The sequence below is a fragment of the Tyto alba genome, unplaced genomic scaffold, assembly GCF_018691265.1.
Source record: "Tyto alba isolate M040663 unplaced genomic scaffold, T.alba_DEE_v4.0 Super-Scaffold_38, whole genome shotgun sequence".
Classification (NCBI taxonomy): domain Eukaryota; kingdom Metazoa; phylum Chordata; class Aves; order Strigiformes; family Tytonidae; genus Tyto; species Tyto alba.
In genome coordinates this window covers 15,694,239-15,708,184 of record NW_024881313.1, presented here as the reverse complement: position 1 = coordinate 15,708,184, position 13,946 = coordinate 15,694,239, and the positions used below count along the sequence as shown (strand labels likewise).

The 13,946-nt window shown below is 37.5% G+C and overlaps 1 protein-coding gene across 2 annotated transcripts in view; it reads left to right on the top strand.

The window, feature by feature from the left end:
• The window catches only part of VPS50 (VPS50 subunit of EARP/GARPII complex), a 94,255-nt gene that overhangs the window by 43,593 nt on the left and 36,716 nt on the right, over positions 1-13,946 (top strand). For both annotated transcript variants that reach the window (XM_032991661.2, XM_032991663.2), the window contains exons 14-18: positions 1,925-2,022; positions 2,750-2,844; positions 3,549-3,647; positions 8,165-8,255; positions 9,745-9,921. In XM_032991661.2, coding sequence (XP_032847552.1) covers positions 1,925-2,022; positions 2,750-2,844; positions 3,549-3,647; positions 8,165-8,255; positions 9,745-9,921 — 560 coding nt within the window. The remainder of the gene's footprint in view (positions 1-1,924; positions 2,023-2,749; positions 2,845-3,548; positions 3,648-8,164; positions 8,256-9,744; positions 9,922-13,946) is intronic.

The window sequence follows — 13,946 nt, the reverse complement described above, 5'->3', positions numbered from 1 at the left end:
TGGTAGCATGTTACCATCTAAGGAACACTGCTGTGATAACAGAGATTCAGTATGCAGGTGGCATTTTTGTCCTTAATAGTTTTGAATGACCACATAAAATCCTGTCCCTCCATTAACGAGAATCTCATGAGTGAAATTTCCCCCACCTTCCAAATAACATGTTTCACAAATTAGGGCTGTCCAAGACACTATTGTCAGTTGCTGAGGAGCTGCTAAGTGTTCTACTGTTTCCTTTACCTTCCTGTTTGCATTATAGCAGTGATGTGTCTACCTGGTCATAAAGTCCAACACGTTAAAAAAAAAAAAAAAAAAAAGTCCATCTTTCAAGAACGCAATATAAGTCAAGGACCTTAGACACACCCCAGTCTGTTACACGTGTCCTATTACTCTCCAGGCAGGCCCAAATTTTAGATAGGGACTGTCTTTCCCACTAGATCATAAGGAACATTGTTTTGTTTGGTTTTTTTTTTTTTTTTTTAATTTTGTTTGTTTGTTTTGTGTGGGGGTTTTTTTGTTTGTTTGTTTGTTTTTTTTTTTTTTTTTTTTTTTTCCCCAGTTTCCTCTCTGGGTTTCTGTAGGCTCTGGGCTTTGTGCTGCCTGTTCCTGTGAAGCCTAGGCGGCAGGGATGAGATTGCCTGATGTGTGTACGAAATGATAGCTTGGGGCTGGGTAGAGGATTTTGAGAGGAAATGCTGGAACCAGGGAAAGAAATTGCTTTGTGTTGGGAGCCTGTGTGTGGAGGTAGAGAAATGAGACCAGCTGGGCCAGGAACAAGGGAGTGAATAGTCTTCTCAAGTACTGAAAACTAGCTGGAGGTTTCAGAAAAGATGGAAAACCAGGTCTGAACTGCATGGCAATGCTGGATTTGCAGACAATCTTAATCCTTCTGCGTTTGCAACCTCTTGAATGATGGGGTTGTAGGAGGGCTATACACTTTGTAATATTCCAGTGTAATATTTAATGTGAATTTTTATCTTTCATGTCAAATAACTAAATAGTTTGGGCTTTAAAGGACATGCATAGTTTTTCTCCTTGTCAAGAATAGCAGAGCTTTATTATGGGGAAACTTTGTATGTATAGTCTGGCTAAGACAGAGCTTTCCTGTGGTCAGTAATAGGCTGTGAAGCAAACTGCATGACACTGTACCATCACAGGCTGCAAGTGTAACCACAACTGTATGCTCACAAACTGTGTATAAAATATTGCCTTCTCTTCTTTAAAATGGAAATAAAATATATTTCCTCAATGAGGAGAGGGAGGACCACATACAGAAGTCTACCATGCATTACGGTGCTTTTTTGGAAAGCGATCCACTGCTGTGGGAATGAAGAATTAGATTAATTTGGAAGAAGTTAAAGACAATTGATTATATGATTGACATTATTTCATGCATAAGCATAGATTAGTATGAGATGGGGAAAAAAAGAAAAGAGCATACTATATTGTTTGCGTAGTTCATGGGAGAAGTTTTGGTATTTTTCCTCAGAGTTGCAGACAGAATTTATTGTGGCAAAAAGTTTAAAAATCTTGCTTCTGAAATTCTTAAGCTCGTGGTTCTTGTTTACAAAGCTTGAATAGAGAATCTGGTTGTAGAGGGTAAGCAGGGCTTACTTCAGCATTCAACTTGATCTTTTGTATTTGAAATACCAGTCTTTGTTACTTTCATCTTTTTTTTTTTTTATTTTTATTGAATGAGTTATCTTGCTTACATAGTGGCAATCGGAAGCTTTCCTGGTCTGCATCAGCATACAATATTGACATGTGCCTTTTTAGTTTCCTTTCAAAAGCTTGGAGCAATGGAGCTCTCCTGGAGTTTGCATAATGGATAATATGATAATGACTAAGGCAGAAGTCTCACTATGGGTAGAAAACTAGGATACATTTCAAGGCTTTTGGAAATATCTACAGTACCTTTCACTTTCAGTTTCAGATGTCAGCAGTGTGATTGGAACTGAAGAGAACAGTTTTGACCGCAGCTATGTAAAAAAGAAATTAGAACATGGGCTTTCACGAATATGGCAGGTATGGTTTTTGATATTTTTGTTTTCCTAAGTATTTATCTCCTCCCCCACCTGGTATTAATTACAGTTATATTTTTACTGATCTCCTTAAAAAAATCCTTGGAGAAATTCTTTTAAGCTATTTGTTTTGAGCTAAATATATGAAAACCATGGAAATAAAATTTCCTTGACTCAGTTACTACTTGGTCGCTATGCTCACAAACTCAGTCAAGATACTAAAGCATAATAACATGACTTACAGCCTGATTCCACTTCTCCCAAACCGTGTGCTGCCTCACAATCTGTTTTCTTGTCATGTGCTTTTCTCTGTTAGCACAGTCATACTACTTTATGTTTCTGGTTTAACCATAGCTATGGAGAACCTGAAGTTTTGTGAACCTGCCTGGTTCACAATATTCCTGGTCTGACTGCTGGATCAATTTGATGTGCAGTGAGACCCCAAACGTGTGATGAAAAAACTGTGGCTGAACTGTAATTCAGAGCTCTGTTTTTGCAGAAACAATAAAGCATACAGGATTGACTTTGTGTTATAATCAGTTTCTTTAACACTCTATAATATTATTTTAGGAAGTCAGTGAGAAATCATTCATGTTACATAAAATAGAGTTCTACTCTAAATCTCAAAAAAGTGCAAACAAACCAAAAAGTGCTAATAAACAAGACATTGGAGCCTTCACCTTTTTGTCTTTAATGTATTAAGAATACAAAAACTTGTTTGTGTTTTGTAGGATGTTCAACTGAAAGTGAAAACATACCTTCTGGGAACAGATCTGTCTAACTTCAAATATGATGACTTCATATTTGTACTTGATGTTATCAGCAGGTATACTGATGTGGCCATAAGACCACTTAATAATGTGCACAAACACTAAACTCTGATAAGACAGCACAGTTAATTATGGCTGATATTTACATTCTGATGTCAACTTTGTCCCTATCTACTGATAGTTTGAAGAGCATTTCTTCTTTATGTGGGAGTCTATGAGTGAGTGCCAATCTCTCTTTCTCACTACCTGCTCCAAGGATGTACTTGGGAGAGGTAGCATAAATTGCTTTGCTGCTCAAGAAATGCTTAAGTGTGATATGATTTCAGTATTGTCCACCTTTAAGATTTCAAATGTGCAGATCTGACAATTTTGATGTTTCTAAAAGTTTTTAAAGGGACTCTCAGTCAAGAGCAGTAAAATATTGCAGAACTGCTAACTGATATAGTATTATATCCTTCTGTTTTGATAATGAAGTGATGGATTCAGACTGTGAGCTGTACAGCTTGCCCTGCATGATGGGATTTAAAAAAGACATATGTCTCTTTGTCTCTGTGTGTATGGGACATTATGCTAGGATTTGGAGGGAAATGAGATATGGACTTCTGTGGAATGAGTGAGGTGTTTGCAACTTAACTTTGGTGCTGTGCTTTTATGGAGTTACATGTACGCTGATGGTAATGATTGAGACTTGCAATGCAGGTTGGAACAGCAGTATTAATAAATCAAAAAAATATTTCTGAACTTTGTTTTATTGTTATAGGCTGATGCAAGTCGGAGAGGAATTTTGTGGCAGTAAGTCTGAAGTTTTACAAGAATCCATCAGAAAACAAAGCGTTAACTATTTCAAAACGTACCACAGGTGAGACTACTGTACATGCAGTGGATGAATCTAATGGCAGTTATTTTTGCTGTGTTAAACTTTACATGCTTTCCAAAGGAATTCTACTGTATAATGTTCCTGCAACGAGGTTGACAGATGGTGGAATATATTTCATAATGAGAATAGAGTTTTGAACCCTGGAGAAGGGGGAGAGGGTGGAGAAGCCTTTACTTCTGCTGTAGTTGTGGAAAACTAGTTCTGCTGCAGGCAAGCCAGATAAAGATGAAAAAATTTTCATGTAGAATTGCAGTTAGTTTTCAGTCTGCCTCTTAACCTATGTCATGGGATCCTGAGGATGAATGTCTCCAAAATCCAAATTTCCTAGCAAAATTGTTACTTCTTTTTCTATGCCAGTACATAAAAAGAGCTGATCATAGAATCATAGTGTTTTGGGTTGGAAGGGATCTTGAAGATCATCTGGTTTCAACCCCCCTGCTACAGGCAGGGACACCTTCCACTAGACCAGGTTGCTCAAAGCCCCAACCAACCTGGCCTTGAACACTTCCCAGGAGGGGGCAGCCACAGCTGCTCTGGGCAACCTGTTGCAGTCCCTCATCACCATCACAGTGAAGAACTTCTTCCTTACATCTAATCTAAATCTACCCTCTTTCAGTTTAAAACTGTTACCCCTCGACCTATCCCTACACTCCCTCATAAAGAGTCCCTCCTCCTCTTTCCTGTAGCCCCCTTTCAGTACTGGAAGGCCGCTAGAAGGTCTCCCCAGAGCCTTCCCTTCTCCAGGCTGAACAACCCCAACTCTCTCAGCCTGTCCTCATAACTGAGAGGTGCTCCAGCCCCCTGATTATCTTCATGGCCCTCCTCTGGACCTGCTCAAGCAGGTCCATGTCCTTGGTATGCTGAAGTCCCCAGAGCTGGACACAGTACTCCAGGTGGGGTCTCATGAGACCCAAGTAGAGGGGGAAAATCACCTCTCTTGACCTGCTGGCCACACTTCTCTTGATGTAGCCCAGGACACAGTTGGCTTTCCGGGCTGCAAGCACACATTGCTGGCTCACAGTCAGTTTTCCATCCACTAATACCCCCAAGTCCTTCTCTGCAGGGCTGCTCTCAATGCACTCATTGTCCAGCCTGTATTTGTGCTTGGGATTGCCTCAACCCATGTGCAGGACCTTGCACTTGCCCTTGTTGAACTTCGGGAGGTTCACACAGGCCCACCTCCCAGCCTGTCCAGGTCCCTCTGGATGGCATCCCTGCCCTCCAGCATTTTGACCGCACCACACAGCTTGGTGTCATCGGCAAACTTGCTGAGGGTGCACTCAATCCCACTGTCCATGTCAGTGACAAAGATATTAAAGAGCGTTGGTCTCAATACCTCAGACCTGTGGATGCATCTCATCAGGTCCCATGGACTTGTGTACCTTCAGGTTCCTTAGATGGTCTCGAACCTGATCTCCTGCAGTGGGTGGTTCTTCATTCTCCCAGTCCCTGCCTTTGCCTTCTGTGTCTTGGGGGGTGTGGCAAAAAAGTCATTGAGTACCTCAACCTTCTTCGTATCCTGGGTAACCAGGTCATCATGTGTGACTATGACATGTTTCTTTCAATATGCAATTTTGTCTTGTATAAAATGAGATGTGTAGGACTGAGTCCATCCTTTTGAGTCATGTTTTCATAGTTTTTTCACTGGCAGTATATAATTATGTTTCAGTCAACTCTGCTATCATATCTGAGGCCAGTCATATGTGCTTGTCATGTGCAGGCAGTCTCTGACCTCAGATACGATATGAGGCTATGACAGCTTTAAGACTTGTCTGTCTGTTTGTTTGAATTGTCTTGATTTCCCGAATGTTTTTATTTGGATTATTGACAACTTTTTCATTCTAGTTATCTAGCATTTATTGTCTTCTGCATGTAAATAGCTAGGAAGATATGAGAAGAAATACAGCTTCTTGCTTTAAGAAACTCTTACTTTCCCAGTCTTGTTCAGTTGTCCTCTGTTGTCTGGGAGCTGTCATACAACTAATACCTTCAAACACATTTGGTCTGAGACTTTACGTCTAAAATCCATGAAGTGTGAAAGTTATGACAGGAGAACATGAGGCACTGTATAAATTCAGAAGCTGAGAATGTGGCTTGGAATTTCTCCCAGCTTTGGTAGTCTGTAGCTAGGATTCTTTTCCAGACATTTGATGAAGACCTCTGTTCCAGTTGTCTGAAGAACTTAGCCTTAATCAGATTCACATTATGTCTTGTCAGGAGATGAGTTAATTAAGATGCCATGCCACCTATCTTTATTTCTTGAAAGCATTTCTGAACCCTGAACTGAATTGCATGAACTGATTTGGAAACTGAGCTTGCAGCTGTAGGTTCAGAAGAGCTGTTTTGGTCTCCCTAACTGTCTTTTACTACACTGAGTTACCACAGAATTCCTTACTTGTTTAAGTAAATATTGTTTTGACCATTATGGTTTTGCTTATGTTTAAAGGACCTATTTAACAGCTTAGGGAATCAAAGACAAATTTTCTGAGTTACCTTTGAGTAAATAAAGGTTGAGGAACATTGATGAAAATTGTATAGAAATAAGAATTTTTTGAAATAACTTGTGTTTTTTATTAAGGTGATGTTTCTTATAATTCTTGTGAAAATAAAAGGAAATACTTATTGATATGACTCAAATTATGTGAACCTTTTAATACTTTTAATGTGTTTTATGCTGTCTGGGTATTGTGAAGGTTAACTGGCTGATATTTGTATCCTCAGAAGGAAAAATATAAAACCCCCTCTCTCCCAGCTATATTTCTCTGATTTATATAAAAGCTTTAAACATCTTTCCTTCTCAGATCAAGCTAATATGGCTTTCACTCCCTCTATGTATTTAATCTGAGGAGGGAGGGGAAAGCTAGTGCTTGTAAGGATTCATTAGTACATAAAAGCTACATAGAGCTTAAGTGCTCAGAGTCCAGGAGTAATCAGTTCTTTGTTTGTGTAATTTAACATATGTGGCCTCCTGGGTGGCATCGTGTTTTAGAGAATTGCCAACATAGAGAAAGAATTCAAAGGAACTGGTCATGTAATTGAAAAAGTGTAGAAGAGCAGGATAATACTTAAGCATACATGAAATCTTCTTTTGGGTAAATTTGATTATTTGAAAAATTAGAATCAGCTTGTAGTAAAGTTCATCAGTAAGAAGATTTTTAGAAGGCAGTTTACTTTTTGTTCTGATACATTTGTGAAAAGTTGTGTCTGATCACCAAATTTTTTCAGAGAATGGATGCATCAGACCTTCCGCTTGTGCCTCTTTCCAGACTTGTATGCTGGCGAAAATGAAGAACATTTCTTGAACTACTTCTAGTGCCTTGATTTCATCTTTGAAATGATACAAAAGCTGGTGCTTCATGGCTCTTAAATGTTTCCTTTTCTACGGCTCTTTCTCCTTAGTCTTCCCCTCAAAAAATTTTAATCTGTAACGCTCATTTTCATGACATCTCTGTCTGTTGTTTCTGTCAGTCTTAGTGCAAGATCTGCAAGCTACTGGTACTCAGTGCCTTGAAAATAGCACTTGAATCCTATTTGCATTTAACTGGTGAATTTAAATAGACACAGAAAACTGTAGTCATAATTCAACACATTACTCATCTTGTTGAGGCAAGAAAATTTTCATTGTAGTGGTGATTGTAGTTTGTTATTGAAATAATGATATTTCTGGAATATTTTACTGCCTAATTAGAAACCCAATGCATAATTTACCAACTGCTACTTGTTAAGCAAAACAATATACGGTAAATTGAGAGGAAAAGATGCAGCAATATGACTTCATTAAGTACTTATTGCTGTCTTTTCCTCTACAAGTTCCTGCTTATGTGGCAAAAAGATTTTACTTATGAAAGGTATTTCTCCTTATGTCTGAATGGTGGCTTTTCTAATGATTAAAAACATAACAGAAACAATGCAGACATATAATGGCTTGATTATGTTTCCCTAATACATTAAGCTAAAGTTAAGCTATGAAACAAAATATAGTTTAGGAGGCTAATAGCCATTTAACTTCTTCTTCTCTGAAAAGTTGAGATGTCTGTAGAACATTAGCTCTTTCCACTTTCTTTAGCTACCTGTTGGCTTCAGTGTGTTCGAAAGAAGCACCTATCTTATGCAGGCTCACAGAAGCTGTTGTACTGCTAATAGAGTGTTTGGAGATATTGTATTGCTTTCTAAAGTTTATATAGAGGAAAAAAAAAATCCAGTATTACTCCATAATTATAGATGTTCCTGTATGTTTTCTAATGCTTTTGACAAAAGATTTGTTTCTAAATTTTGGAGATTGACATTCTTTGAGAATATTTCCAGAGGTATCATAAAACATACACTGTGTTAGTAGCCACATCTTTTAGGTGGTCTGCTAGTTGAAGAAGTTAAGTATCTGTTTTCAAGTGTGACTTTTTATGCAGTTTTGGAAAGTGTTTTTCACTGCATGAGTTAAATAATTGTCTACTTCCTGATTTACTCTTGCTGTCATTTAAGAGTATTCACTTGTATTTCAGAACCCGTCTTGAAGAATTAAGAATGTTTTTGGAGAATGAGACGTGGGAACTTTGTCCTGTTAAATCGAGCTTTAGTATTCTGCAGCTTCATGTATGTTCTATGAATAACACGTACAAATGTATTAATACACTTTAATAGATAAGAGTCCAGGTGTTCTGAATAGTGAGATCCATGAACTACTGTGCAAATGTTTTTATTGGCTGCTGAAAACTCATAAATTTCACTTCATGATATCGGAAACTTAAGATTCAAATGCTTTTAAAACAGTAGTGTTCCTATTTCAAGCAGGTTGAGGTTTACAGATGATGCTAAAGTTGTAAGCATAATGTTAGCCTTTATTTTTCATGTTTTAATGTGCTGTTGATATGTCAGTTTTTAATTTCTAAATTATTTATCTGAGAGTAAGATGATAAAATATGAGTCCCTAGAAGTAGTTACATGAGCGCTCACTAGCTTGTACCAGTTTTGGCATCTGTTTCTGGAAACATAGGTTGTACTGACTCATTTGGAAAGGGGAAAAAAATAAAAGGTAATTCTTCTGTGGTGAAGTCCAATTGAAAGCAAATAATTAGTGTGCTCACCTTCTGTTCTAAAGTGATTTTTGTGATGTTTAGCATGTGGTGGGTGAATTTCGCCTGTTTTACCAAATGAAATATGAGTGCCTATGGTTAAAACTATCACTAGAGTGCAAAAATGGATGGAGCTGAGCAATCTCAAGCAGAAGATAATTTTGTGGCTTCTGCAGAGTTAACTGTAAAAGTAATCAGGAGGCTACTGGGGCATTAATAGCATGGAGGGAAGAGGAAAGAGGACCCTCAGTAGCATAAGAAATAGTATTTTTAATAGAGAAATGGGATTATAAATCCATACATACTGCTTAAGGGACTGGAGCAGCAGAAAATCGCAGAAAGTAACTGATTGATTTAAACAGACAGAAGTCCATCATTGCAGTCCTTCTAGCTGCATACCTTTTGATCTTTAAACCCTTATCTAAGTGGCATGATAGGTCAGCTGAGATAAGTCAAGTTTTTTAGGCAAAAACTATCTAAAATCATACCTTATGTGCCCTACTCAGTCCCTATGTTTGCCAAAGTCTGTCTACTCACCCAGTCATTAGAAACTTCATGTGCAATGTGTTTGAAAAGTAATAAATTTGAAAAGAACTTTTAAAAATAAAAAGAAAAAATTTTCAGCTTTATACAAGTTATCTAGTAGTCTAATAAAGAGAACTACATTTTCCAATAGAATTTAGGTCGTCTTTTACCTCCTAATATCTGTGAAATAAAAAAATCCACATAGTTTTAGACAGTGAATACTTTCAGAGTGCAGAAGATGTATTGTGTGCTATAGCTAAAAACTGCTAAAATTAGAAGGACGAGCAGCATAAGATTGCTAATTTCAAGGTTAACTTGAGCTAGCATGAAAAGCATTTTTAAATAAGCAGGAAGCTTTGGCTAAAAGTTTTCATATCAGGTTAATTGTTGACAAGTTTGTTGTTATCATCTGTTTTTATGGAACTGGAGTCAATACTGAAACTGTCTTGTTGGTGATTAAAACTGTACTTTATTTCTATTAATAGGAATTTAAGTTCATGGAGCAGTCACGTTCCCCATCTGTGTCACCTAGTAAGCAGCCTGCTTCAGCAATTTCAACAACAGTAACATTATTTGAGCAGTACTGTAATGGAGGAAACCCATTTGAAATCCAGGCCGACAGCAAAGATGATGAGACAGAAGACGTGTTAGCTTCCAATGGGGTATGGAGTGTTCAGGAAACCAAAACAAAAAAAAAAGCAAAGAAAATCTTGCTCTCAGGAAATGATGATTTATTTTGTGTATCAATGACAATGATGGCAAAATGTCTTTGTGTGAGAATCAATTAACTGCAGTACTGTGTAAAATCTCAATCCACCTTAGTCCTTTAATTGGGTAGGTTGCTTTGCTTTTAACAGTGCCAGAAAGCCAGGCATCCTGTTTAAAGTTCAGTTTGTTTTGCACTGGATCAATGTTTTTTTTTTTCCACTGAAGTCAAGTATTCCTGAAGGCTAGCAAGACATGTTGCACTTAAATTAGTATTTTTCTGGGGGTTTATTAGCTTTCTTTTTTGCAAGTTATTGTGTCATTTTTAGGACTGGATTTCTGGCCTCTTAAGAAAAAAACATTGTGGGTTGCTCCTTCTCTTGTATTTGTTCACACCTATGTGATTTGCCATGGATTATCTGATATTTGTTAGGCAGTTTTTAATTGTAATTTAAATGCTCAGGACACTCGCTTGATGGTGGGATCTAGTATAAAGCTGAAGAATAACTTTGTGTATTTTTTTTTCAGAATTCTGTAAAAATCTAGCAGTAGTCAAATGTGTTTTACTTTAAAACTTTGTACCATTCTCTTAAATGCTATATTAATACAGTTTTCTTAAAACTTTTGCTCTTGTTTATCCCTTTGAATAATACTTTCTTTGGTGGTTTTTTTTTTTTTGTTTTGTTTTTTTTTTTTTTTTTTTCTGGTGATAAGGTTGGCTTTTGTGTCTTTTGTTTAAGGTTAGTTAATCCAGCTTGTCACACTAATGGATTTCTGATTTTCAGCTTCACCTTTCTTGCTTTCCCTGAGGAATTTCAGTTGCAATGCAGCTTGATCAGTATCTCACACACCCGAGTGTGATGCTGCAGTGTCTTCCCTTCTGTGAGCAATGCTGCAGTCTCTTCTACTGTGTTGCCTGAAGAGAAAATACAGTTGATTGGCATAAAATATTGCTGCCTTGTGCTTAAAGGAAGCTACTGGTGAGCCAGCTTCCTGGTGGTACTTATTCCCTGTCAAGTAATACAACAGAATGTACGTCCTGCTTTTCCATATCAGTAAACTGAGAGGAGTTGCATGATTATCACTGTTAGACTTACAGGTAGACTCCAAATGAGCATGATAAGCAAAGATGCGTGCGTGGCAGGGCATTCTGAAAACTGCAGAATTCCACAGTACTTTGTAGAAACCCACACTGAAACAAAGATTTTGGGGAATCTGGGCAGTCATTTGGCTAAATCATATTTTCTACAATGATCCTTAGTAAAATAAGGATTAATGATGATACCAATAGTACTTCTGAGATTTTTCAAAATGAAAGCTCCCTCTACTGAAGAATTAATTTCAGACTTTTGTATATGTTTGTGAGTAGTCTTGCTTTTTAAAAGATTTTTCTGAAGAAAATGGACTATAAAATTAAATTAACTTTGGGGTGTTGTGTTTTTGTTCCTCCCCCCTTTCTGTATAAATATAGTGTTTCAAGTACAAACTCTGCATGCAGTCATAATTACGCAGGAATTGTCATATAGTGTGAGACCAGTGGTGCTTCTCTTACAGCATCCTGCTTTTGGTACTGGTTTGCACAGACACTGCAGGCTTGTGAGAGGTAATTGGTGCAGCAAATCTTACTGGGACACTTTGTAACCTGTATGAGTTACAAATTGTAAATGTGTGGGATGGTTTTCCTCTATTTGTTCCAGAATTCTCTTGAGGAAAATGGCAAAGAAGCCACTCCCACCCCAGAATCACATTCATTATTGTAACAGAGTAATATTGTTATTCAGGAAGTTATCTGTTACCATTGTTGCCTTATTACCACAGGGAGTCAATGAATTCGACCATATAATCACCCTGGGTAAAAATGTGTTTTGATTCTGAATTTGTCCCTAGCCATTGGAAAAAGTCTCTGGGTGTAAAAGTTACTGTTTTCATACAGGTTGATCACTGCTGTCTTACTTTTTTGAAGGATTACAAGGCTCAATCCCAGCCAGGGCTGAAACTACTTAAGACAGTAAGCGTTACTTCATTAGTAAAGGATTGCTTCATGCTTTTCATGTAGATTCTGCTATCTCTGCAAAGCATTGTGGCAGAGATGGGATTCTAGTAACTCACTATCAGGACACCGTGGGGCTGAGAGCGGCTGCCTCCGTGGTTCAGCAGTGGTTTTCTCAGGCTGTGGTTTTGGTGAAACTGGCTAGAGGGAGTTGTGATCCCATTAATTAGAAGTAGACTGATGTGTCACATGTGTAGCGAACCATGTTGTGGTTTCCCTGTCTTTAATTTTGAACAGTGTCCCATTTGGTAGGCTTGCACATTGTCAGGGACTTTAAAGGCTGGCTGAACTGTCCTCTTTTTCAAAGCGGCATGCCAATTTAGTGTTCTTTGTTAGTGAAACCTTTAATATATTTTAAATTGATAAAATCTGATTTTGGGCCTGGTGAAGAACTATAATGAATTTTGGCTTTCCTTTGACACCAGAGGGACAGAATGTTCTGTGTGGAAGAAGTGAAATGCCAGTGACACAATTTAGTATTCATTTTTCTTGTGAAATATAGGGTAGATTTACAGTCATTCATATTATAAGATAGGTTTTCTTAACCTTAAATGTAGTGGTATTTGGAGAATACTTAGGAATAGTATATGGAACTAACTCTCTTTTTAAAAACACAAACAAACCAAACCAAAAAAAAAACAACAAAACCAAACTAAAATGTAAAGTTATGTTTCAGTTTGCTCAGTGTAAGTTCAAATTGATTATGGAGGATGATGCTTTTCAATTTTCTTCCCCCTTTGTGGAAATTAGTTGTGGTGAATATTTCCTTTGTTTGGCATGTTTCTAGCTTCACTGTATGTAAACAGGTTTATTCCATGTGATAACTTGAGTTTAATGCATTGGAAAATGGGAACTAACTAACTGCTTTTAGTATTGAAATATGTTAAGTAAATCTGAAGAATCATACTGAGAGTGTGGACGATAGTGTTCAACAATACTAAGGAGGTACTTACCTGGTTTTCATCAGTCTATTTGGCTGTTAACTCACTCGCTGGAAGGGTAGAATCTTTTCCACAGTCTTTGAGCCAGGGAAGTATTATGCACATTTACGTAGAGAATTGAGGCACAGGATAGGTTAACTTGTCAGTAGTTGTGCAGGACATCTCACCTGGATCATATTAGAACCAAAGTTTCTTGTGACTCAGGTGGGTATACTTTCCAGGTGACCATTCTACCTTCTCTTTGCACATTTTTCATCTCCTCTCTCCATTACCAGCTGTTCCAAAGTGCTGACGCATAGAAAAAACACTTACTTTTTTTTTTTTTTAAAAAAAAAAAAGGACCCACACACATACACACCCACCCACCCCCCCACCCCCCACCCCCCCCATTTGGTTATCCTTTACATAGAAACAGAAATAACTTGCTTAGGTAATGTCTGATAAAATTGTTACAAACTTTTTATGTTTCAGTTTCTTGACTGACCAGTTAAGGTAGAGACACATTTTAGCACATAAAATTGAAGTTGAAAAATTTTGTTTCCAGAGAATGCAGGCATGTTTTGAGATATTTCAAGAAATGGCACAACAAGGATGTAAGCAATTGATTTACTTGTCAAATGATCTGTAGGATGGCAAGAACGGTCAGGATTTCTTTTCTGAATTTTAATGTCTTTTTAACTGCTTAGTTGTTGCAATTATGGACAACTGCAAAAGGGCCTCTGGATCCAGTGACCTCAGCTGTGTATCTTGAGGTTCAGTGAGATGATTTCCATCTCTCTTCTGTAGCTCCCTAAATATTTTTGTTGTGATACAGTTAACATATAGCTTTGTAACACTCCTCAACTTTGAATTTCACTACTGTCCTAGGTGTTTGTTTAGGCTGATTGCCTAAATACTTGTGAACTATAAGATATCTGACTTCTTTTTAGCACTTTAAAATTCTACTGCAGACTGTGCATATTGAAAATAGATTTATAAGGTCCCTTCAGGT